We start from the raw sequence: 25,950 nt of genomic DNA, 5'->3' as shown, positions 1-25,950 counted from the left end.
GCTGAAGATGCTGAGGCTCGTTCCAGCGCCCGCAGTGTGAAGATCTCCGAATCCCACATCTCCGTTCCTCCCCAGCCAGATGGCTCCATTTTACACACAGGACAGAGGCCCAGAGAGTGGGGAGCCAGGCCAGGGAGGCTGCCTGAAGCCTGGCACAGCAGCCTCATTTATTGTGTTGCTCTGCTGCTCACAGGGGAAGCACATCCCCCAAAGTCCCCTTCCTGGCCCTGGTGAGTATCTTGTCCCTGGATTGCTGGTCGGCCTTGTCCGCCCCAAGCACTCAGTAGCCAGCAGGCTCCCCGCCTTTCCTGGAGTCTGAGGCAGCTGCCCAGCCACCAGCCGTGCGGACGATGGCCTGCACCACAGCGATGAAGGAGGACGCGATCTTGGTGTCATGATGCCGGGCCTCCAGGGCTGCAGTCACTGCCTGGGGGTGGGAGGAGAGGGGAGGCCTGAGCAGTGCTCCAGATGCCACCTGAACCATGCCTGTGGTCACAGGCCTCAGCCCAGGTGGTGGTATTTGGGGTCAGGAGATCAGGAAGAGCAGGTTGGGACCTGTTGGGTCTCGTTGGAGCAGGCGGCTTGGCCCTCACGGCACAGGAGCTCTAGATGGCCCAGGTACCAGACAGAGGACACCAACCATTGTCCACTGTGTGATGATCCAGGCCTCCAGCCCAGGATGCCCTGTGGCCCCACACCGTGACTCAGTTTCCCCAATCCCCAGCCCACCTGGTCAATGTTTCTCTCCACTGTCGTGACGTTGGGCAGAAGCTGGTTGTGCAGCCGGGGCTCCTCCACGGCCCGCTTCACGTCATAGCCAAACCAGAGGTGGTAGATGATGGCCTGGGGCATGGGGGCGTGATCAGCATGGCCTGGGGGCTGGGTGGGTCGGGCAGGGCCAGGGAGGGAAGGGGTGACACATACCAGTGCTGTGGCCGTAGTGATCTGTGTACCCCCAGAAGCTCCCACCACCATCCGGACCTGGCCGTCCTTGCCCACCATGATTGTCGGACACATGGATGAGAGTGGTTGCTTCCCTGTGGCCAACGGGAGAAGACAGGGATGCCGGTCAGCTGCCTGCCCAGACACCTGTCCCTCTCCACCCCAGTCCCTCACCCCCGGACCTCCACCCCATACCTGGATGAATGAAATTTGTGGGTGAGGGGGGCACCCCAAACTCGTTGATGATGTTGGGAGAGCTAAAGTCGTCCATTTCGTCATTGAACAGAATGCCGCTGACCGGGGAGCGGACCTTGGAGCCAAAGCTACAGCCCAGCCAGATCAGACAGTGCCCAGCCTCGCTTGGCCCAGCCTGGTCCCATCCACCCACTGAGGCTCAAACATACTCCCTGTGAGGCCCAGAGCAAGCTACCAAGGCAGGGCCTCAGTTTCCCACCAGGATAAAGGTGATGTAGCCACCTTTCTGGATAAGTGGGCAGTCTCTGGGCCACCCGCCCCTGGCCCTGCCCCACCCCAGCGGCCCAGCAGCCCCTACTAGAGGTTGATGGTGCTGGTGGCAGACACAGCACTGCCGTCCTCTGCGATGACAGACAGATGGGCGGTGCCCCCGTCATCCGGCGTGTAGAACTCGGGCTCGTAGTAGGAGGTCGGGTGGGTGGTGTCATCAGAGATCTGAGCCCGGAGCTGGGCAGCGAAGAACTCAGAGGTCATGTTGTGGACCACCTGCCGAGACCCCAGAGCTGGCCTGAGGAGGTGGGGAGGGAGGGTGGGGAGGGGGCACAGGGTTGTGGAAGCAGGTCTCAGAAGGTCCCCGACTGGCTCTGACCACAACCCTCCGGCACCCACAGGCTTCCGTGGCTCCCCAGGGCCCAAGGGCAGGCCCAGCCACCTTTCGTGACCTGTCTGACTCCCTGTCTCCAGCCCCTGTGTTTGTCGAGTTCCAGCAACTCTGAATGTCTGTCTGCCCGGCCCTCAGCCTCGAGACCTTTAGTGCATTCGATCAGTCGTTCACTCACGCAGATGTTTCTAGAGCTTGCATTGCATGCCTGGCACTGAGGAATCAACAAGGAACAGACACTTAGGTCTCTGCCCTCATGCCAGAAAAAACAAATGCACACGGGGAAAGTGCCGAAACCACAAGCCAGGTAAGGGGAATGGAGAGGCACAGGTATAGACAGAGTGGTCAGGGAGGGCTTCTCAGAGGAGGCAATGTCTGAGAAGAGCCTGGAATGCGGCTTAAATGATCAGTGCAAGGTAAGGGGAATGCAGAGGCATGAGGTATGGACAGAGTGGTCAGAGAGGGCTTCTCAGAGGAGGGAATGTCTGAAAAGAGCCTGAAATGCAGCCTCAATAGTCAGCACAAAGGCCCTGAGGCAGGTGGTATAGGCTGGTGAGCGACAGGCAGAGTGTGAATGGGGTGAAGGGGAGAAGAGGATGCAGATGCAGCCTGGGGCCCCTCCCACAGGACCTCCTAGGTCCCATAAGGACTTTGGCTTTTGCTCTGTGCCACACAGGCTTAGGGCAGAGGGTGAGTAGGCTGGGGAATGTTTTCACAGGGTCCCTCTGGTGGCTGTGAGGGGGATAAGGGTAAAGTCCAAAGGCTGCGGTGTCAACCAGGCGAGAGATGATGGTTTGCCCTGGGTAGGACAAAGAGAAGAATTGAGGATGGCCCCGACTAGGGAGGTAAACCCCGCAGAAGGGGCAGGTGTGGGGACCATCAGGAGCTTGATTCTGTATACTTCATCAGACCTGAAAAGCATGGGTGCACGGAGAAGCATGGCCCATGTGTGTGGAGTTCACGGGCAAGGGCGGGCTGAGAGATGAACATGGAGGTATTGACATTGAGCGGCTGCTGAACGCCACGAGCCTGGCCAGGGTCCTCAAGGCAGTGATGAGGGCTGACCAAGAGGAGAGGAGGAGGTGAGGGGGCAGACAGGATGGGCCCGGGAGGCCAAAGAGAGTGCCTCAAGGGAGTTTCAGCAACAGCCCACAGACTAGCTGGCCAACGTCAGGGAAAGCTGTTCCGTCTGAATCTGTTCCCAAGGAAACAGAAAGGCAAGTCCAGGACGTGAGACATTTTCCAAGATGACTGCCCCGGCTTTAAAAATCAACAAAACAGGCTGAGCAGGCCGGGCACAGTGGCTCACGCCTGTAATCCCAGCACTTTGGGAGGCCGAGGTGGGTGGATCACCTGAGGTCGGGAGTTTGAGACCAGTCTGACCAACATGGAGAAACCCTGTCTCTAATAAAAATACAAAATTAGCCAGGTATGGTGGCTCAGGTCTGTGATCCCAGCTACTCGGGAGGTTGAAGCAGGAGAATCACTTGAACCTGGGAGGCAGAGATTACAGTGAGCCAAGATCGCACATTGTACTCCAGCCTGGGCAACAAGAGTGAAACTCCATCTCAAAACAAAAAGAAAAAAAACAGTCTGAGTGTGGTGGTTCACACTTGTAATCCCGGCACTTTGGGAGGCTGAGGTGGGATTTGAGCCCCGGAGTTTGAGACCAGGCTGAGCAACATGGCAAGACCCTGACTCTAAAAAAAATACAAAAATTAGCCAGGTGTGAGGGCATGTGCCTGTGCTCCCAGCTGCTTGGGGGCCTGAAGTGGGAGGATTTCTTGAGCCCTGGAGGTTGAGGCTGTAGCTGAGATCACACCACTGCACTCCAAACTGGATGACAGAGACTCTCCAAACAAAAACAAAACAGCCGAGGGCACCTACAGTAGGTAAAGAGAAGGGACACAGATGTGTCACCCGGATATCCTGCTGTGGTATGTTCAAGTCCTCACTCTTGGGAGACACACCCCGAAGTGTGACATCAGCAACCTGTCTAATTACTCAGAGAAAACATGAATACCAATAGATGTGGGTGGAGACAGAGACAGGAAATCTGGCAGAAACGTCCACACTGCACACTCCAGAGAAAGGGAACGTTGACGCTGCATGGTTTTGTTTGTTTGTTTTATATTTTTGTAGGTGTGAAAATTTGCAAAATGAAAACTTGAGGAGAGTGTGGTGAGCTGTGTGAGATGCTGCTGATGGGGAAACTGAGGCTGGACATGGCGATCTGGTGGCATGGGGATAGAGCAGGAGGCGTTAGCCTGAAGGGAGAGAAGACGTAGCCCGGCCATGTTTGCTCTAAGAGGAGCAGAGGACAGAAGGAGGCAGGAGATGGAAGTTTTTGGAACAACAACAGCTGCCTTTCTTTCAGGAATTATCCATTATAAAGGGGTAAATGCCAGGCGTGGTGGCTCATGCCTGTAATCCCAGCACTTTGGGAGGCTGAGGCAGGTGGATCACCTGAGATCAGGAGCTCGAGACCAGGCTGGCCAACATGGTGAAACCCCATCTCTACTAAAAATACAAAAAATTAGCTGGACGTGGTGGCACACACCTGTAGTCCCAGCTACTTGGAAGGCTGAGGCAGGAGAATTGCTCAAATGTGGGAGGCTGAGGTTTCAGTGAGCTGAGATCATGCCACTGCACTCCAGCCTGGGCGACAGAGTGAGACTCTGTCTCAAAAAAATAAAAAATAAGGCTGGGCGCGGTGGCTCACGCCTGTAATCCCAGCACTTTGGGAGGCCGAGGCGGGTGGATCACGAGGTCAAGAGATCGAGACCATCCTGGTCAACATGGTGAAACCCCATCTCTACTAAAAATACAAAAAAAAATTAGCTGGGCATGGTGGCATGTGCCTGTAATCCCAGCTACTCAGGAGGCTGAGGCAGGAGAATTGCTTGAATCCAGGAGGCAGAGGTTGCGGTGAGCCGAGCTCGCGCCATTGCACTCCAGCCTGGGTAACAAGAGCGAAACTCCGTCTCAAAAAAAATAATAATAATAAATTAAAATTTAAAAATAATAAAAAAAATTATAAAGGGGAAAATGGTCAGAGGCAGAGAGGAGCATTGCAGGAACAGCACACTGAGCCAGTAAGTGGATAAAAGAGCTGACTTTAGCCAAAAGGGAGGGCAGAGGGACACGCTGTAGTGGTCCTGTCCCCTCAGAGAGACAAGACACCAGGTCACTGGCTGCAGGGGAGTCAGAGGTGCAGAATGCTCACGGGGAAAGAGAAGACACCTCCCGGGCAGCTGAGGCCCCTCCTGGGAGGTCACAGGTCAGTGTGGGGGGGTCTGCAGGTCTGCCCGGGAATGCCAAGGACCTGAGTAAGTAAGGAGGGGTGTGAGGATCCTCAGTGGGAAGGGATATGGCAGGGGTCTCATAGGGACCCAGCATGGAGCTGGGGCACCTAGTGAATACATGAGTCAGGCGGTACAGGGCTGAGGGTGGCATCTGGGAAGCATTAGTCTGGAGTGACAGGGAGTGGGTGGCCAAAGTCTCTGTCCACCTGGCCCTCTCCCTCTCGCCCATCCTTCTCTTATTTATTTTATTTTATTTATTTATTTATTTTTGAGACAGTCTCACTCTGTCACCCAGGCTGGAGTGTAGTGGTGTGATCTTGGCTGACTGCAACCTCCGCCTCCCAGGTTCAAGGAATTCTCTGCCTTGGCCTCCCGAGTAGCTGGGATTACAGGTGCATGCCACCACATCCGGCTAATTTTTGTATTTTTAGTAGAGACGGGGTTTCACCATCTTGGCCAGGCTGGTCTTGAACTCCTGACCTCGTGATCCATCCGCCTCAGCCTCCCAAAGTGCTGGGATTACAGGCATGAGCCACCGCAGTTGGCTTCACCCATCCTTCTCATCATGCCCGAGGGCTGCAGTGCCCCCATACATTCCTCACTTCAGCACTGAGCACTCGAGACCCACAGTATGGGCAAAGGCCCTGGGGTAGGAATGTAGCCACTAACTACCCAAACTGTGAGTTCTGTGGGGCAGAGGCCAAGACTGGGGGTCACCCACCAATCCATCCCAGCACACAGTAGGCCTGCAATCAAAGTTTGTGGCAGGAATGGATTCATAAAGCAAATGTGAGGCTGCAGCAGCCCTGGGAAGCCCAGCTGGTGCCGCTATAGCAGGCCACACCCCTTACCTTAGTTATATTCACAAACTTGGGGTCCCCAAGCAGCGTCCTCTTGGCGTAGGCAAACCGGAAAGCCTCTATGATGCGGTGGTACGTCAGGCCCTTCTGCTGAGGGGTCTCCACGCTCGCCTGGGAGAAGTTGTACCCTGGTTGATGAGAGCCAGGTGCACGTTGGTGATCCCCAGGGGCTCAGAGGGCCTCAGATGGTTAACAGCTCCCTCAGCCACTTTGCCCACCTCAAGGAGCATTTTTTTTTTTTAAGACGGAGTCTCACTCTGTTCCCCAGGCTGGAGTGCAGTGGTGCGATCTTGGCTCACTGCAACCTCTGCCTCCCAGGTTCAAGTGATTTTCCTACTTCAGCCTCCCAAGTAGCTGGGACTCCAGGCACCTGCCAGCACGCCCGGCTAATTTTTGTATTTTTAGTAGAGACAGGGTTTCACTATATTGGCCAGGCTGGTCTCAAACTCCTGACCTCATGATCCGCCTGCTCGGCCTCCCAAAGTGCTAGGGTTACAGGCGTGAGTCACCACACCTGGCTTCAAGGAGCATTTAATAATCAATAGCAGCAGCTGCTTCAGAAGGCTGTGGTGAGAGTGAAGTAAGGTGAGCGCTTCCTGTGCCTGGACCTCAGGTCACACATCAGCTCTGGCCATGCAGTGACCAAGTGGTGGGGACACCACTGGACCAGGGATGCCCTCTGGACCAGGCCCTGCAGCCCTGAGCTCCTGCACCTCTCTCCCTCCTGACGACTCCTGTTCCTCCAGCCCTTGAGCATTGCCTTCTTCATCCCTGGTCACTCTGCAATGCCTCCTGCAGGACGTGGCAAGCTGTGACGCAGGGGCACTCCTCGGGAGCTCAATGATGGAAAGACGAGGCATGGGGGGACCCGGCCATCAGGAATGCAGCAGGGGTGGGGCTGGGGAGAGACAGGCTGTGTCACGGGCCGTGCTGAAGAGCCGTGGTGGGACCACTCACCTTTGAGGATGTTGAGGATGAGGGCCAGCACAGGCCCGCTGAGTGGTGCGTTGGGCATGTAGAGCACCGCGTCTCCCAGGCTGATGTTCAGCGGGTGCTCGATCAGCTCAGCACGGTAGTTGTTCAGGTCCTCAGCTGTCATGATGCCCCCTGCAATGCGACAGCAGCTCGCATGGGCGCAGGAATGGGGCTGCACCATCACGTGGGGGATGGGGCCACAGCAGTGGCGTTGGGGTCAGGCAGGGCTACACCATGGTGGTGGGGAAAAGCCTGCACCCTGCAGGGGAGGACAGAGTGCACTACTGGAGGGGCGGGACTGTGCCCTGGGAGGGGGCCACAGGCAACCTCACCCCCTTGGGATCCTCACCCCCTCCTGAGCTTGTCTCCCTGACACTGCTCACCCCACAGCTGGGCCCGGGCCATCTGCCCTCCGCCTGCTTGGCTCACGGGCTTCCTGGCTGCCTTCTCTCCTCTGTGGCCAGAGAGGTTTTTTTTTTTTTTCTTTTTAGAGATGGGATCTTGCTGTGTCACCCAGGTTGGAGTGCAGTGGCTTAATCATAGCCTTAAACTCCTGGGCTCCAGTGATCCTCCAGCAGGTCCTCCCCAGCAGCTGAGACTACAGGCGGCAACACACTCAGCAAATTCTAACTTTTTTGTAGGGTCTTGCTCTATTTCTTTTCACTATGCTTTAAAGTTATGTTTTATGGTTCCCCACCCCCACCCCCACTATATATATGAGACTCTAGTCTCGATTTTGTTTTTGTAGTTTCACTGTCTTGTGCAGGCTTGTCTTGGACTCCTGACTTTAAGTTCTACCTCAGCCTCCCAAAGTGGGATTACAGGCATGAGACGCCAACTTGGCCTCAGAGGGCCTTTTCTCGTTTTTTTTTTTTGAGATGGAGTCTCACTCTGTCACCCAGGCTGGAGTGCAGTCAGTGGTGTGATCTCAGCTCACTGCAGCCTCTGCCTCCTTGGTTAAAGCGATTCTCCTGCCGCAGCCTCTCGGTTAGCTGGGACTACAGGCACAAGCCATCATGCCCAGCTAATTTTGGATTTTTTTCTTTTTTTTTTGAGACAGAATCTTGCTCTGTTGCCCAGGCTGAAGTAAAGTAGGCGTGATCTCGCCTCATTGAAACCTCTGCCTCCCGGGTTCAAGCAATTCTCCTGCCTCAGCCTTCAGAAAGGCTGGGACTACAGGTGCGTACGCCACCATTCCAGGCTAATTTTGTATTTTTAGTAGAGATGGGGGTTCACCATGTTGGCCAGGCTGGCCTTGAACTCCTGACCTCAGATGATCCACCCGTCTTGGCCTCCCAAAGTGCTGGGATTACAGGCGTGAGCCACCATGCCTGGCTCAGAGGGTCTCTAAGGGGAGAATTCCTGCTTCGGTCTCCCTGCTGCTTAGCCTCTTCTCATGATGAATGGATAGAGGGAGGGAGAGAGGCTCTTAATTCTCCCGGAGTCAACTCCACACAGACAGGGTATTGGCATGCCAGTTTCCAGCCTCAGTGGTGCAGGTCAACATGCTAATCACCCTCCTCCATGAAACAGTGACAAGAATTACCTGAAGAAAGCCACAGCCAAGCGCCGGGCCCCTGCCCTACAAAGCCCCTTCCCCATGCCTCTTGCAAGGTGACTCTCATCCCTTGGGACCCTCCTGGTGAATCAAAGTCCCCTCTCTCTGGGTCTTAGCCCAGCTGTTCCTTTGCTCGGAATCCTTTCCTCTCTCTGCCTAACAAAGTTATCTGCAGCCCAGCCACCTCCTTCTCCAAGAAGTCCTCCTGGATCTTCAGGTTGTATTCTAGTGCTTCCCTAGCCCTGGCTCTTGCCTACACCTGCATTTACCCCACCAGGGACTTGCTCTCCTGGACTGCATGGCCTCTCTTGGCTTTGATATACCAGGAACTATGGATTCACATGGCCAGCCACTGACCAGGAAATTCCTGCAGGCTCAGGGAGGACGGGGGTACTGTGGGGCTCTGGGCCCCAGCCGAGGGTTTCCAATGCAGGGTTCCTCACCCAGGCCCCTGAGGTTACCCACTCACCGGCCGCCTGGATGTCCTTCACAATCTGGGCTGTGAGGCTGCCGTTGTAGAAGGCCTGGGCGCCCTCGATGGCCAGCGTCTCGTAGGTGTCAGCCAACTGCGGCAGGGTCAGTCTCTCCCCCTCCCGAAGCACCTTTCCATCCCGGCAGAACACCTCACTGGGGCAGGGGGCGCTCACGTGAGGCAGAAGGTGGGGTGGACTCAGTTAGACTGCCCCCCCCGACCCACCCACATAGGGGAATGGAACAGAGCTGGGGCAGTACCCGTTACAGGTGGGTGTCTCCATCACCCAGCGCTCGTCCTCCCAGCCTCCTAGTGTCCCCTGCCACTCAGGACACATGGCCGGCCACAGTGGCCACTGGGACCCCAGGCTCAGAATGCATCCCCACACATGGTGGGAAGTGTCTGCATCTCCTCATCCCATTACCAGCGCAGGGTTCCAAAGGCAGAGGGCCGCTCCACTGCCACTCAGGGACTGCAGGGGCCTTGGGCTGTGGGGGCCCTGCCTGTGTCGGGGACCACACCCACAGACATACCACAAGACAGGCTGCTGCTCGATGACGGCCCGCTTGTTTTCCAGAGCTGCTGCCAAGCCCTTGCCCACGGGGAAGCCCTGGCGGGCCAGCTGGATGCTGGGCTGGAAGAGGCGAGCCCAGGGCAGCCGCCCATGCCGCTGGTGCGCCAGCTCATAGCCTCGGATCTCTCCAGGCACAGCCACCGACAGCCCCCCTGGGGAAAGACAGCCACAGTTAGCAGCCCTGAATGACGGACATGGGAATCTCTCACAGGCGGCATCCCAGGCACATTCCCTGACTCGTTTTACAGTTGGGGCGATGAGGTTTAGGAGGAAAGATTTATTTTTTCTTTTTTGAGATGGGGTCTTGCCGTCTTGCCCAGCCTGGTCTGAACTCAAGTAATCCTCCCACCTCAGCCTCCTGAGTAGCTGAGATTATAGGCATGAACCAGCATGTCCAGCAGAAGGGGATTTTTTTTTTTTTTTTTTTTTTTTTTTTTTTTTGAGATGGAATCTCGCTCTGTCACCAGGCTGGAGTGCAGTGGTGTGATCTTGGCTCACTGCAACCTCCGCCTCCCGGGTTCAAGCGATTCTCCTGCTTCAGCCTCCCAAGTAGCTGAGACTACAGGTGCAAGGCACCACACCTGGCTAATTTTTGTATTTTTAGTAGAGACGGGGTTTTTACCATGTTGGCCCAGATGGTCTCGATCTCTTGACCGAGAAGGGGATTTTTAAGGTCATGTCTGGGCTCGGCAGGCAGGAGTGCGCATGGACCAGGGATGTCTGATGAGGCCACAGCGGGGGAAGCGGTAGCACGCAGCTGGGTTTTGCTGTCCCAGGATTAGGTGTCTGTCTGTGCAGGTGCCTACATGTCTGAAATCCTGTGCCAGGCCAGACCCCCTCCCATCTCGCCGACCACAAGGCCTTATTCTGTAAGACTCATGGGCTCTACCAGAATGTGCTAAAGAAAGAGCAGGTGCCGCCCTGACCCAGTTCAAGCACAGGCCACCCTCCAGACCCACCCAGTCCCAAGAAAGGGCACCCTTCCTCTTTTCTACTGCTCCCGAAGCAAGACCTGAGCCTTAATCACTGTCCTGTCCCCTCTCCCAGCCTCAGTTTCTCCATCTGACTATAAGGGTTTTTGTTTGGTTGGTTTTTTGAGATGGAGTCTTGCTCTGTTACCCAGGCTAGAATGCAGTGGCACAATCTTGGCTTACTGCAACCTCCACCTCCCGGATTCAAGCAATTTTCCTGCCTCAGCCTCTTGAGTAGCTGGTATTACATGGGCATGCCACCATGCCCAGCTAATTTCTGTATTTTTAGTTGAGACAGGGTTTCACTATGTTGGCCAGGCTAGTCGTGAACTCCTGACTCCAGGTGATCCACCCGCCTCAGCCTCTCATTTTGCTGGGATTACAGGCGTGAGCCACCGTGCCAGCCTTTTTTTTTTTTAACTTTTTAGAGACGGGGTCTCACTATGTTGCCCAGGCTGGAGTGCAGTGGCTATTCACAGGCGCGATCCCACTACCGATCAGCACGGGAGTTTTGACCCGCTCCGTTTCCGACCTGGGCCGGTTCACCCCTCCTTAGGCAACCTGGTGGTTCCCTGCTCCTGGGAGCTCACCATATTGATGCCGAACTTAGTGCGGACACCTGATGGGCATAGCGCACTACAGCCCAGAACTCCTGGGCTCATGAGATCCTCCTGACTTGGCCTCCCAAAGTGCTAGGATTACAGGAGTGAGCTGTTGAGCCCACCCATCCTCCAACCTTTATCCCACAATCCATTCTGCCTCCTTTGAGCTATACCCCTGGGTGGACAGTGGCTTCCCCTCAGGTACCTGGGCAATTTGGGGGCCTCCTCGCCACTAAGACCAGATTAGAAAAGAGAGACTCTGGCTGGGCTCGGTGGCTCACACTTGTAATCCCAGCACTTTGGGAGGCCGAGGCAGGCGGATCACAAGGTCAAGAGATTGAGACTATCCTGGCCAACATGGTGAAACCCCATCTCTACTAAAAATATAAAAATTAGCCAGGTGTGGTGGTGCATGCCTGTAATCCCAGCTACTCAGGAGGCTGAGGCAGGAGAATCAATTGAACCTGGGAAGCAGAGGTTGCAGTGAGCCAAGATCACGTCACTGCACTCCAGCCTAACAACAGAGTGAGACTCTGTCTCAAAAAAAAAAAAAAAGAGATTCCACCTCATACCTCACGCTCTAGAGTGCTATCCCCACAAATGAACAAATGAATGAACTGAATAGGATGCCCATTAAGAAGGCAGGGTATAGAGAACCTGGGTTCAATTTTAGCTTCACTACCTCCCAGCTGTGTGACCTCAGCTAATTTGCATGACTTCTCTGGGCCTCAGCATCCCCATCTGTAAAATGGGAATCCACACAGCATCCCCCACCTCAAAGGAGCAGGGAAGGGTATGAGGCGCTCATAGGTGAAAAGCACAGAGCAGAGTGCAGGCCCCAGTGAGCCCTGGTCCATGAGGGCTGTTAGCGTAATAATTATTCTCCCCATGTGCTGCACAGCGTGGCCCCAGAGGCCTTGAGAGAAATAACAGAAGCACCCAGTCCTTTACTCTGCTGATGATGGTCCTGACAACTCATTGTGGGAGGGTGCTATGGGGCCAGGAAGGGATGAGGGGTGTTAGAACTTCCCGTGGACCCTGACAAGGCCAGGCTCCAGTGGGCAAGACCCCTCCCCATGGCTCGGCCGGCTCTGCACCCACGCCCCAAGCCTGCAGGCGGCTTACCCTCCTGGGACTGTTCCGAGCTGTTGAACATGTTAGGAAAGGCCAGCCTAGGGGCCACCTCGCGGGCATTGATGACCTCAGCTCTTCCTAGAAGGAGAAGCAGGTAGGCAGGCAGACTCACTCAAACCCTTCATGCCGCGTGAGCTGTGCCTCCACCCAACCCACACCCCCGACCCCTCTCCCTCGCCCCTCCCAGAAGTACTCACGAGTGCTGCTGTTGTAGATGGTGAGGAACAGGCCGCCCCCAATGCCCATGCTGTGGGCGTTCATGAGCCCCATGCACAACAGGGCGGCAATGGCTGCGTCTACCGCAGAGCCACCGTCCCGCAGTGCGTCCCTGCCATGGGGTACATGAAGGGGTGAGAACCTGCAGGCTTCCATCCTGGCCCTGCTTACACACCCTGCTGCCCATCTCCCCAAAGGAGGATGGAAGAGAAGTCCATTTGAGTTTTCAGGTTTCTGCTTTATTCTTTTTTTTTTTTCTTTTGAGACAGAGTCTTGCTCTGTTGCTCAGGCAGGAGTGCAGTGGTGTGATCTCAGATCACTGCAGCCTCAACCTCCTGGACCCAACTGACCCTCCCACCTCAGCTTCCCAAGTAGCTGGGACTATGGGGACATGCCACCATGCCTGGCAAATTTTTTGTTTGTTTTGTTTTTTTGAGACAGAGTCACCCAGGCTGGAGTGCAATGGCATGATCTCAGCTCACTGCAACCTCCACCTCCCTGGTTCATGTAATTCTCCTGCCTCAGCCTCCCAAGTAACTGAGATTACAGGTGCATACCACCATACCTGGCTAATTTTTTTGTATTTTTTAGTAGAGATGGGGTTTCACTACATTGGCCAGATTGGTCTCGAACTCCTGACCTTGTGATATGCCCGCCTCAGCTTCCCAAAGTGCTGGGATTACAGACATGAGCCACCGTGCCTGGCTGTTCTGTTTTTTTTTTGTAGAGACGGGGTTTCGCCATGTTGCCCAGGCTGTCCAAGAACTCCTAGGGTCAAGTGATCCCCACCTTGGCCTCCCAAAGTGCTGGTATTACAAGTGTGAGCCACTGTGCCTGGCCTTTGTTTTATGAGACAGGGTCTCACTTTGCCACCGAGGATGAAGTGCAGTGGCACGGTCACTGCTCAATGAAGCCTTGACCTTCTGGGCTCAAGCAATCCTCCCACTTCAGCCTCCTGAGTAGCTGGGACTGTAGGTATGAACCACCACACTTGGCAATTTTTTGTCTTTTTTGTAGAGACAGGGTCTCCCTATGTTGCCCAGGTTGATCTCGAACTCATGGGCTCAAGCAATTTTCCTGCCTTAACCTCCCAAAGTAGTGGGATCACAGTTTTCCTCTTTTTCTTTTTCTTTTTCTTTTTTTTTTCTGAGATGGAATTTCACTCAGTCGCCCAGAGTGCAGTGGTGTGATCTCAGCTTAGTGCAACCTCCGCCTCCTGGATTCAAGCAATTCTCCTGCCTCAGCCTCCCGAGTAGCTGGGAATACAAGTGCCCACCACTCCTGGCTAATTTTTTGTATTTTTAATAGAGATGAGGTTTCACCATGTTGGCCAGGTTGGTCTCAAACTCCTGACTTTGGGTGATCCACCCACCTTGGCCTCCCAAAGTGCTGGGATTACAGGTGTGAACCACCGCGCCCAGCCAGTTTCCTCTTTTTCTTTTTTGTTTTTGAGACAGAGCTTCGCTCTTGTTGCCCAGGCTGGAGTGCAATGGCATAATCTCAACTCACAGCAACCTCCACCTCCCAGGTTCAAGTGATTCTCCTGCCTCAGACTCCCACGTACATGGAATTACAGGCATGCACCACCACACCCAGCTAATTTTGTGTTTTCATTAGAGACAGGGTTTTTCCATGTTGGTCAGGCTGGTCTCGAACTCCCAACCTCAAGTGATCCACCACCTTGGCCTCCCAAAGTGCTGGGATTACAGGCGTGAGCCACTGTGCCCAGCCAGTAGCTTAGTTTTCTCTTTTTCAAGCAAACAAATGTACATGACTTTTATAATTGGGACAAAAAGGGAAATTGCTATATTTTATTAATAACTTTTTTTCTGGCTGGGGACGGTGGCTTACACCTGTAATCTCAGCACTTTGGGAGGCCAAGGTGGAGGATCACTTGAGGGCAAGAGTTCAAGACCAGAAGTTCAAGACCCGAGCAATATAATGAGACCTCATCTCTACAAAACAGTCTTTTTAAATTAGTCAGGTATGATGCACACCTGTAGTCCTAGCTACTCAGGAGGCTGAGGTGGAAGGATCACTTAAGCCCAAGAGTTCAAAGCTGCAGTGAGCTATGATCATGCCACTGCACTCTAGCCTGGGCAACAGAACAAGACCCTGTCTCAAAAAGACAAAAACAACATTTTTTCTGTTTAAGTCTTTAGGAGGGAACTGATCTTTGCATATAACATGAAATGAGTCTAAAAGAATAAAACAGTAGAGACCACAGCTGACATCTCTAATCCCAGTACTTTAGGAAGATGAGGCGGGAGGATCACTTAAACCCAAGAGTTTGAGGCCGCAGTGGGCTATGATCACTGCCCTATACTCCAGCCTGGGCAACAGAGTAAGACCCCATCTTTAAAAAGAGAAATAAACTGGGCACAGTGGCTCACACCTGTAATCCCAGCACTTTGGGAGGTCGAGATGGGTGGATCACCTGAGGTCAAGAGTTCAAGACCAGCCTGGCCAACAAGGTGAAACCCTATCTCTATTAAAAACACAAAAATTAGGCCAGGCATAGTGGCTCACGCCTGTTATCCCAGCACTTTGGGAGGCCGAGGTGGATGAATCACAAGGTCAGGAGTTCAAGACCAGCCTAGCCAACATAATGAAACCCCATCTCTACTAAAAATACAAAAATTAGCTGGGCGAGGTGGTGCATGCCTGTAGTACCAGCTACTCAGGAGACTGAGGCAGGAGAATCACTTGAACCTGGGAGGTGGAGGTTGCAGTGAGCCGAGATAGCACCACTGCACTCCAGCCTGGGTGACAGGGCAAGACTCTGTCTCGGAAAAAAAAAACCAAACACACACACACACAAATTAGCTGGGTGTAGTGGCACACACCTGTAATCCCAGCTACTTGGGAGACTGAGGCACGAGAATCGCTTGAACTTGGGAGACGGAGGTTGCAGTGGACTGAGATCGCGCCACTGCACTCCAGCCTGGGCAACAGAGCGAGACTCTGCCTCAAAATAAATAAATAAATAAATAAATATAAAAAGCAAAAAAAAATAACAACCAAACCACAAAACAGTAGAGTTTATCTAAAGAGACAGAGACTCTTAAAACTGAGAAAAGGGGCCCTGCTGGGCTCTGGGAGACCCGCATCCTGCTCTCGGGGTCACCTTCCCCTTCCCAGAGTGTACTGAGAGAACTCAAGCAAAGAACAGGTAGTCTATGCACATGGGATACCCCATGTCCAGGCAGCCTGCTTATATGTGGGGAAACTGAGTCTCAGAGGGGCGAAGGTATTGCCCAGGTTCGTTTGCCCAGTTTCCAGGGCCCATGCCCCCATGCCCTGTCCCACTCACCTCCCAATCTCCGAGCAGCGCTTGGCATCCGCAGCCACGGCAGCCCTGGCATACACGTGGTTGGCAGGTTCCTTGGAGGCGGAGGGCAGCCAGAGACAGAGGCCAATAACGACCAGCACCAGGACCACGGCCAGCAGGCCCAGCACCACAAACTGCTTCTTCATGGCTCTGCTACATCCACGGGGTAAGGAGCAGGGTCAGGGCGAGCCTCAGACATCCCTGGCCCCTCCCTAATAGGGCACAGTCTAACGTAGGGCCTCAGAAACACAAGCCCTGTGTCTCCTTTCCACCTCCCAGAACACGTGCAGGCCGTCCGGCCCCCAGACCTTTGCCCAGGCCATGCCTTCTGCCAGGAGCTCCGGGCCTCATCACTGCCCTCCCAAATCCTCCCTGCTTATCTTCAGAGCCCATCCTGGTAAGAACCCCATCTCCATCAGGGGCCCTTCCTGGGAGCCCCCAGACCTCCACACCCCTCTTTCTGCAAGGCCTTGCCTACCTCCTCACAGTGCTGAGCTTCACTGCTTAGCGAGAAGCTCCTGTAGGGGACAGGCCTGGCCTGGTTTCTCCTGTGTCCCCCACCTCAGCCCAGAGCCTGGCATTGTCCAGGAGCCCCTGAGAACCCTTCACTCCACCTGGAGCATGGGGTTTAGCTTCCATAGTGCCCACAATGGGAGCACCCCACAGTCTTCCCCTGAAATCAGCAGATTCGCAGCCACAGGGCCAGGACTTCCTGTCCAGCAGCAGATGGGGCCCCTGCCTTGCCTGGGGCGTTGGCCATGAAAGATGGAAGGATTTGGTGGAAACAGCTGAGGATATCACTGGGGTCTCCCTCACACTCTGCAGGAGCCTGTAGCCACAGACTCTTCTTCAGAGACTCACCAGTCAGGCAGCCTTCTCGTTCTCCTGAAGGTCAAGGGCGGTTACCGGAAGCATGCGTAGCCCAGTTCTTTCTGGGGGGCTCAATGTGACCTCCTTCTGCCTCTAGCTGGTTTCTCTGCCTCCAGTGGAAGTCTGGAGCCAAAGAGGCTGTCAGTAACACACTTGTTTCCAAGAATTCTCCCAGCATGTTTCCCAGGCACAGACCAAAGAGGGTTCTGTACAGAGCAGGGCAGAAAGGGGACAGGGCATTCCTGCAAAAGCCCAGGATGTGCATGTGGTAAGCATGGCAAAGGGGGCCCAGGGGGCAGAGCCAGCCTGCCCTGCTCTGAGGCTGGACTTGCCACTCACCTGCCGTGGGGCCTCAGGCAAATCACTTAACGGTCCAGCCTGGCTGACGGTAGCACCTCGCTTGCCTTGCTGCTGGGAGTGTTGTGAATAGGGTAGGTTAGACTATGGGAAGGGCTCAGTGAATGGTGGCTGCGAATATCATAATGGCTGTGAATATCATCATGGTTGCACTGGGGACACCCCAGGAGGCCTGAGTGGCACAAGTCTCTTGCTGTCTGTTATGTCCCCTGTGGACCCATTCTGGGTTGTGCAGTGAGGGACAGCAGTGACCCTTATGAAGTCTCATGGCTATGGCAGCAGGTGACAGGTATGACCCCAACAGGGAAGAGGGATGTGGTGACAGAGGTGGGGGTTCCCTCTCCCACACTCAGTTCCCCACAAAGGGCAGTGTCCGCCAGCAAGCCCCTCCAATGAGCCCCAGCTGGGTTCCCTCTGTCTGCTCCATCCTGTCCCAGTGCAGCCTGTCTGATCTCGGAGCCAGACACAGTGTCCCAGAGGTGGTCTAGGAATGGAGTCCCAGCTCAATGCAACCTCCGCCTCCCGGGTTCAAGCAATTCTCCTGCCTCAGCCTCCTGAGTAGCTGGGACTACAGGGGTGCACCACCATGCCTGGCTAATTTTTGCATTTTTAGTAGAGACAGGGTTTCACCATATTGGCCAGGATGGTCTCAATCTCCTGACCTCGTGATCTGCCCACCTCAGCCTCCCAAAGTGCTGGGATTAAAAGTGTGAGCCACTGCTCCGAGCTGTGTGATACATTTGACCCCTCCCAGCCCTGGACGCAGACACCAAGAGCAGAGGGGCCTGGCAGTGGCCATGTGGCAGCCCACCACCCACATCCCCCATAGAGTCCAAAGCAGCCCATCATCCCCACCCTGGCCACCACAGCCTCAGCCTGAATCCAGGCACCACCTATTTCTGACCTGAATTCCCTGCCAGCCCCTGCCTGCACTCCCTCCTTCCAACAGTGCCTGCCATTCAGTCTCCCAGAAAGTAGCTAGAGGACTCTGTCTGTCCCACTGTGGAACAGGCCCTGCCTCCTCCCTGCCCCATGGGCAGCTCACACCCTTCACCAGGCCTGAGACCTCTGGCCACTCAAACACCCTGGGTCCCAGCAGGGAGTCCAGGTCAGGGTTAAGGGTTCCTGATAGAGTCAGCTATACCTGGAGGTTCAAGGGGCCTCAGGACCTGGGCAGGCAATGTGCAGCATCCACTGTGGACACAGAACATTCCCATCACAGGGCCGAGCGTGGTGGTTCACACCTGTAATCCCAGCACTTTGGGAGGCCAAAGCAGGTGGATCACCTGAGGTCAAGAGTTTGAGATCAGCCTGGCCAACATGGTGAAACCCCCGTCTCTACTAAAAATACAAAAAATTAGCTGGGCATGGTGGTGCATGCCTGTAAATCCCAGCTACTCAGGAGCTGAGGCAGGAGAATCGCTTGAAACCAGGAGGCGGAGGTTGCAGTGAGCTGAGATCACACCACTGCACTCCAGCCTGGGCAACAAGAGTGAAACTCCAGGTCGGGCACAGTGGCTAGTGGCTCACGCCTGTAATCTCAGCACTTTTGGAGGCCGAGGCAGGCAGATCACAAGGTCAGGAGTTCGAGACCAGCCTGACCAATATGGTGAAACCCCATCTTTACTGAAAGTACAAAAAAAATTAGCTGAGCGTCGTGGCATGCACCTGTAATCCCAGCTACTCAGGAGGCTGAGGCAGGAGAATTGCTTGAACCCAGGAGGCAGAGGTTGCAGTGAGCTGAGACTGCACCACTGCTCTCCAGCCTGGGTGACAGAGCGAGACTCTGTCTCAAAAAAAAAAAAAAAAAAAAAAAAAAAAAGATTAAAACTCTATCTCAAAAAAAAAAGGAAAAACCAAAAACAGAAAAAAAAGAACATTCCCATCACATGTCCTGAGGCAGGGGCCGGGCCTGGCCTGGTCTGGCCCTATCCCTAGCACCACATCCCCCTCCACCAAGGAAGCTCCCCAGTCCCATCCACTGAGCTAGGTCATGCCCTGGAGAGCATGACCTCATCTCTCCCAGGCTCGGGGTCATGAGCCAAGCCCCCTATCAGGGCCCTGGGGTGGGCCAACCGTAACCCAGCCTCCCCGGTCTGTTAATCTGTCTACCCAAAGGCCCAAGTACGCTCCCCAAGAAGCAGGGGGCACCCAGCCAGGATTGGACTGCTGGGAAGCATGGGGAGGGGAGTAGGCAGTGCTGGGCCCTGTCCCCTTCTCCCTCGGCATGTCAGCAAAGGAGGGTGGGCCCAGCCTCCCGCAGGCAGATGTCGCCAGCCCAGAGGAAGACCCCCTGCTGAGGTCCTGGGTTTCCATTTCCCATCCCTCCACCCCTAAGTTCTCTCCAGACTCACTGAAAGAATGTCCAAGCCAACCCACAGTGTGAGAGCGGCACACACGAGGGGAAACTGAGGCTAGAAAGTGGTTCAGATGCCATGGTTGGCCTCAAACCCAGACCCCCTTCCTTGTGACCCTGATGGGCTTACCTGAGGCCTGGGGACAGTTTGGGTCCAGGAGAACACTTTTTTCTAGGAAGACAGTTCTGGGCTGTACCCTCCGGGGAGGAAGAGACAGGCTTGTCAGCCTGGGAAAGTCCCGGCCACAGAATTGGCCAAGCCCCCCGCCACTCTCCAGAGCGGCTCAGAGCCACGCCTGCGGCCCCCTGCAGAGCTCCTCAGGGGGCCTCCCAAATGAGACTGGGATCTGGGGGTGGGTACCTCCAAGGAGTAGCTGAGGCAGGGAAGGAGCAGGAGCAACCAGAGAACCCATGAGCTTACCTAGTCCCAGAGGGGGAAAAAGGCCAGCCAGGGAGTGCACAGCAGCCCTGGGGGACAGTGGAAGGCGTCTGCACAGGGTGCAGGACAGATAGGCCTCTCCCAGAGGTCCAGCCTGGCTGGGAGGATGGGGAGACTGACGTCACAGCAGCAAGGAGGCGCGCAGTGACTTGGCATGGTGACTCGGCCAGTCATCAGGTGACTAAAGGTCATGCAGCCCCAGGTGGGAGGTGCTGCAGCGGGGTGGGGGAGAAAGGGGTTCCCCCCTCCCAGACTCAGTTCCCTGCAAAGGGCACTGTCTGCCCACAAGCCTCTCTAGTAAGCCCCAGCCTGGGTCCTACTCTGGCTCTCCCTGTCCCTATTCAGAACATATGAACTCACAGCCAGTGTCCCAGAGATGGCTCTGGAAGCGGTGGAGTAGTGGTGCCCCTATCACCAGACCAGAACCCAACCTAAGGGGCCTCACCACACCCTGCTGTCAATGCCAAAGAGGTGTCCGAGAATATGGCCTGAGGCCCCAAGTGCATACCAGTTCTGCTGCCCATCCAGAAACATCAGCCCCCAGGCCCAAGGAACCACCTGAACAGCCCACAGAGGCAGGGCCCAGAGAGGGCCTGAGCTGGCCCAAGCTCACACAGCCCAGCAGTGTAGGCTTGGCTACTTGGTAACTGCTCCAAGTTACTGCATGTCCCTGACCAGCCCAAGAACCAGGAACAGCTGTGGGCCCAGCCCAGGGGACCTTGCACACTGCTGTCCATTCCCCTGTGGCCCTCATCTGAGAGGATATGGCTCCCCAAGGCATGGCTCCCTCCCCTGCTCCTGGGCCTACTGTGCCTGCAGTGGTGGAGAGCCCCTGCAGCCTCCACCTGAGGGCTATTCCGTGCCCATAACACCTGCCCCACAATCATGCTTCCAGGCTGCCCCAGCTGACAGAAGGGGACATGAAGGCTGACCCAATGTTGCTGCCTGCCTGGGTCACACAGCCAGCATAGGTCTGTCCTGTCACCCGCTGCTCTCAAATGGACTCTGGACAGAAACCACCAGGCACACAACTGTGAGATCCTCAATAGCCCTGGGGCGGAGGTGCTATGACCCAGCCCTTTCACCCCTCCCTGTGGAGATCAGGGTGACTGGGAAGATGACAGGGCAGGAACCAAGGCCCCGTGACCTGTCCTGAAGGCTAGACAGCAGACAGGAACATCAGGGGATCTGGCCCTGCCTAAGTGGCTGCATTCCATGGCAGTCAGCTGGGAGATGTCTAGAGTGGAGAGCCACAGGGCTCTGTCCCCTCCCTGGCCTGCTCAGCAGTTTCCTCTCTGCCTGAGAGCATACAACACCTGCAAGCTTCACAGCAGCAGGTGGGCAGGAAGATGTCTGAGTGGGCAAAGGATGGCCCAGACTCCCGCAGCTGACCCCAGAAGGAAAACCCTGGGCTGAAGAAAGTAGGAAGACAGAGGGCTGCCTGCAGGGGGACACAGATGAAGTCTGGCAGCAGGTGTGGTTCCAGAGAGGGGGGACGGGACGGGAGGCACTTTATCAAAGGCCATGTCAACAGAGGTTGGACCTACAGAATGAAGGAGGCTTTTCCTCACATTCTGAGTGTGTCACATTCTATCCCAATCAGCCCTCTACTCCCTGAATGCGGAGAGGGCACCTAGTGGGGAGGGGGTCTGGGGAAGCCATGTCACCTGAGGAAAGACTGCAGGGGCTGGCCTAGAAGTCTTCTCCAGACCCCACAGCTCTTGTCCTGGGCACGTAAGGTAGTGAGTTCCCTGTCCCCAGAAATATGCAAGCCTTACTCACCCAGAGACACTGACTCTGATGTCAGTATCACCCACTTCCAACACATGTGCAGGCACGTACACACACACACAGCTGAGCCGAATCTAGGCTGAGCAGAGCAGCTTCACAGGGCGCAGCAGAGAGGGGCGTATGAGGAAGAGGTAGACACAACAGCCAGTCTGAAGTTTGCCAGTTAATCCTCCAACACAGCTTGATGGCTTTGTCACCACAACCCCAGAGCCACAAGGGTGAAACCAGAGCACAGCCCCAACCCATTCACAGGCAGGAAGCTGAAGCTTAGACAAAAGATGTTTACCTATGTCAGCTGGCCCCAGAAGATCTGCAGACCTGAAGGTGAGCCGGGACCCATCCACCCCCAACTCTGCCAGTCTCTAGCATGGAATCACTATCCCTGGGAATGAGAACGCACAGGTCTCTGCAGCTTCCCCAGGCCAGTGTGTACCCCTGGACCAGACGCTTACCGCCCAGACCTGGGGTTGGAATCTGTCTCCCACACTGTTCACCCTTGCAGCACAGAGTTGAGAATTAGAAAAAAGCACCCCTTCAGTAAGATATAATAAGCACTATCTGCCGGAAACCTATCGGAAGAACTATATAGCTCTCTATATAGATAGCTGAGAGGTGGCGGACGCCCCCTGGAGTTGGGCAATGGCCCCTTGCACAACCCGCCCTGCCGCACCACAATCTACAGCCACAGAGCCCAGGAGTGGGGCAAGCATGGCCCAAGGACACAGTGTCTCCCAACCCCTCGAAGCTCTGGCTCTACTCCAGAGCTGACCCCTACCCCCACTCAGGGCTGCCAGATCCTCCCAGGCCTTTAATTCCAAGAAGCCACGCCTCTCTCAAGGGCTTCTTCGCCTAAGTCAGGTGACTCTGCCCCAGCCCTCCTTCACTCACCCGCATACCTCTCTCAAACCCACTTATCAGGCAAGAAACAGAGGCCCCCAGTCCAGACCCAGTCGGATAAAGAACCCGGGGCTCTGCCCACCTGTGAGATCCCCCTGCAGGATGCGCCCACACGAGTCTCGCCTCCTTCACCCTAAAGTGCAGCTCGCTCCCACTGCACAGGCACACAAACCGAGGCTCAGAGAGGAAGAGAAACTCCTCTAGAGCGCAGCAAGCATATGGCAGAGCTGGGAATGGAACTCAGGCCTCCAGACACTCCCCGGAGTCCCCTGGTCTGAGGTTCCCCACCTATGATGTCCAGCAGCTCAGAGAGGGTGAGTGGTGCCTCTGGGTCACACAGTGCTGGGGCACAGCCAGAGGCCCTCACTCCCTGGCTCACCCGACTCCTGGGCGGGTCGTCCAGCAACACACTAAAACCAAGCTAAGATTTCCAGCTGTGACCCAGCTCCTCCCCTCTCCCCTCCTCAAGAGGCCTGGGGGCGGGGGGAGGGGAAGGCTTTAAAGGCACAGGAACTGCTCCAGGTGGGACAAGGGCTGGCTCCTGGTCCCATCCCTGGGGCTGTGTGATCTGGGACGGCTGCAGGTCTCTCTGAGCCTGGTGGGGTCTCAAACCCTGAATGAGAGACCTGAGCTCTGAAGTCCTCAGTGGGACTGAATGAGGCCGGGTTTCAGCGGGAGGCAGATTAGACTAAAGGTTCCCTGGGAGGTGGGGCCACGGAGCTGGGGTGCAGCCAGATGCCCATGTCAGGAGGGGCTGAAGGTGTAAGCATCTGAGGCCCCACAAGGTCTGAGGAGCCTAGATTACCTCTACAACCCAGGGGCAGGGCATGCCTCTCCTAACAGGCCCTCTTCCCAACTTTCAGGGCTACAGGTGGGGCCTTAGGGGCTGTCACTCCAAGGATGCTTGTCACCCGGACTGAAGGGAGTCACATGATCCAGAAGGGTCCTTCCTCAACCCCCAATTTCAGGGGTCTGAGCAGGCAGGCTGACAGAGGACCCCAGGCAGTGGAAGCAGGGGGATGAGGCCCTTCCATCCATCACATGCTCACCTGCTCTGGCATATTCAACGAGATGGGGTGGGTGCCCCCATAGGGTTGGCAGGCCCAAGCCTCTCAGCCCTCAGATTAAGGTCCACACATGGTCTGCAGCCTGCCAGAATTGTCACTCTTAGCAGGGCACACACTTAAATTCATTATTTTATTCCATCATTCATTGTCCCATCTAATCCTGGTCCCTCCAGATTCTTCTCTCAAGGGGCCCCAACCTGACTGGGTATGAGACAGTACAGTCAGCCCAGAGGGAAGAGCCCTAGCGGGGGCAGGTACCAAAATAGGGGCCTTGGGAATCCAGCCTACGCTGGGATTGGACTTGGGGAGGACCTGCTAGGCTGAAGGAACCACCTGAGCCTGAAGGTCAGGAACTGGAGCCTTTTCCACGAGGTGAGGGCTGCAGGGGACCTCTTGACCACCCTAAGCCCTCCCTAAGCCCTGAGGTGTCAAGGCTGGAAAAGGAGGTGGCCGAGCTAAGACCTTCAAGGCCAAGTCAGTCTGGACTTTGAGAGCCCTGGGAGGCTGGTGAATGTGTCACTGGATCCAGTAACCATTAACCTTGGCTCACTTATTAAGACCCTGGTGGGTGTCCCTCAGCTCCTTGGCTGGTTCCAGGATCTGGGCAGAGGGCAGGGGTCCTGGGAAGAAGGGAGTGCTGAATGGGGTGCGAGTGGAGGCTGGCTGAGCTGGCTCTCTGTGTCCTTGTTCCTTGAGAAGGGTTCCAGGGCCAAGCTGGCTTCCAGCCAGGAGCAGCTGCCAACACAGCCTGGGGCAGGTGCCACCCTACCATCCTAGTTACTTTTATCTCCTTATCACCCCTGTGTGCTGGCACCAGCAGCCCACAGTGCCTCGTGGCCTTGGCCAGACAGGAGGCTCAAAGGGCTAGTCCAGTGCCTGGCTCAGCATCCACCCAGACTGCCCATCTGAGAAATGAGCCCACCATGGCCTCCAAAGCCCTGTCTGTTTCAATAAGTTGGGATCTGCTCCACCTCTGTATCTGGGGCAAGAAGGGAACTCCTGGCATAGGAACCTGCAACCTGAGACGGGAAGAGAACTGCCCAAAGCCACTCAGCAGGACAGTGACCCATGACACCAGGAAGACTGTGCAAACCTCTTCCTGCAACTGGTGTCTCATGTCAAGCTGACCACACTGAGTACCAGGAATCACCCAGAAAACCTCATGCCCTGTGGGGGTCAGGGTGAGGGCCATGGCGGGGCAGGGTGGGGAGGTGCCTCAGGGCGTGACATCCTGAACTGCAGTCATGAGCTTCTCAATGAGCGAGCGATGCAGATAGATCCAGATGCAAGCTGTGCCTGGCCCATACTCCAGAACCACTGGAGCGACATCTCAGGGTCCCCTAGGAGCCAGAAACCCAATATTATCCAGGACGTTTTGTGTCCCCTGGAGTCCTGCACCAAGGAGACACTTGGTAAACTGGCTAAATGAAACTGACTTCAAATCCAAGCATCATAGCATTTGAGTCAATATTAGGATCACAGAATCTCAAATATTTGGTCTCTGATCTTCCAACATCCCAGAGAGGTCAGCTTGCATACCTTCCCCCATGGGGAACTCACTGTCTCCAAAAACAGCGGGACTGTGGTTGGTTGGCAAGTTCTTCCCAACGTTAAGCCCCACTTTGCCTCTTTGTAACACCTGCTGCAGGTTGCGACAGTCTACCTGCTTCAGGTGTGCCTGGCCTCAGATCCTGCCCACTGTCTAAGGCCACAGGGCAGAGAAGCAGGGGTCACCCCAGATCCGGTACCTGACCACAGCCTCTCTGAGCCACAAAGACCACACTGAAGGGATGGAAGGAAGACTTCAGCTCACTGAAAGAGCTGGTGTTGGCCGGACGCAGTGGCTCACGTCTGTAATCCCACCCCTTTGGGAGGCTGAGGCGGGCGGATCACCTGAGGTCAAGAGTTCGAGACCAGCCTGACCAATATGGTAATACCCCATCTCTACTAAAAATACAAAATTAGCCAAGTGTGGTGGCACGCGCCCGTAGTCCCAGCTACTTGGAGGCTGAGGCAGGAGAATCACTTGAACCCGGGGGGCAGAGGTTGCAGTGAGCCAAGATTGCACCACTGCACTTCAGCCTGGGCTACAAAGTAAGACTCAGTCTCAAAAAAAAAAAAAAAAAAAAAAAAACCAGGTGTGGTGGCTTATGCCTGTAATCCCAGTACTTTGGGAGGCCAAGGCAGGTGGATCACAAGGTCAGGAGTTCAAGACCAGTCTGACCAACATAGAGAAATTCTGTCTCTACTAAAAATAAGAAAATTAGCTGGGCATGGTGGTGCATGCCTGTAATCCCAACTCTTTGGGAGGCTGAGGCAGGAGAATTGCTTGAACCTGGGAGGTGGAAGTTGCAGTGAGCCGAGACTGCGGTTGCAC

At 55.4% G+C, this 25,950-nt stretch overlaps 1 protein-coding gene across 13 annotated transcripts; it reads right to left on the bottom strand.

Moving 5' to 3' along the window:
- Positions 1–117: 117 nt before the first annotated feature.
- On the bottom strand, positions 118–22,926 carry GGT1 (gamma-glutamyltransferase 1). 13 transcript variants are annotated; one of them, XM_021673930.2, is made up of 15 exons: positions 21,601–21,617; positions 19,510–19,570; positions 17,006–17,074; positions 16,658–16,789; positions 15,779–15,949; positions 12,447–12,577; positions 12,241–12,327; positions 9,502–9,694; positions 8,966–9,123; positions 6,921–7,070; positions 5,955–6,091; positions 1,496–1,683; positions 1,138–1,265; positions 730–1,037; positions 118–427 (listed from the first exon to the last, which is right to left on the bottom strand). In XM_021673930.2, exons 5-15 carry the CDS (start codon positions 15,940–15,942, stop codon positions 281–283), a joined length of 1,791 nt encoding a protein of 596 aa, XP_021529605.1. In that variant the 5' UTR covers positions 15,943–15,949; positions 16,658–16,789; positions 17,006–17,074; positions 19,510–19,570; positions 21,601–21,617; the 3' UTR covers positions 118–280. The 13 variants fall into 13 exon arrangements, with proteins under 13 accessions (XP_021529605.1, XP_012309573.1, XP_012309569.1 ...); XM_012454150.2 differs by lacking the exon at positions 21,601–21,617 and having other exon boundaries at positions 730–843; positions 925–1,037; positions 19,510–19,780; XM_012454146.3 differs by lacking the exons at positions 19,510–19,570; positions 21,601–21,617 and adding an exon at positions 22,795–22,926.
- Positions 22,927–25,950: the final 3,024 nt, after the last annotated feature.

Source organism: Aotus nancymaae, unplaced genomic scaffold (genome assembly GCF_030222135.1).
Source record: "Aotus nancymaae isolate 86718 unplaced genomic scaffold, 86718_ANA_hifiasm-v0.15.2.pri h1tg000210l, whole genome shotgun sequence".
Taxonomy (NCBI): domain Eukaryota; kingdom Metazoa; phylum Chordata; class Mammalia; order Primates; family Aotidae; genus Aotus; species Aotus nancymaae.
The sequence above is the reverse complement of the archived record's forward strand: the minus strand, read 5'-3'. Positions and strand labels throughout refer to the sequence as shown.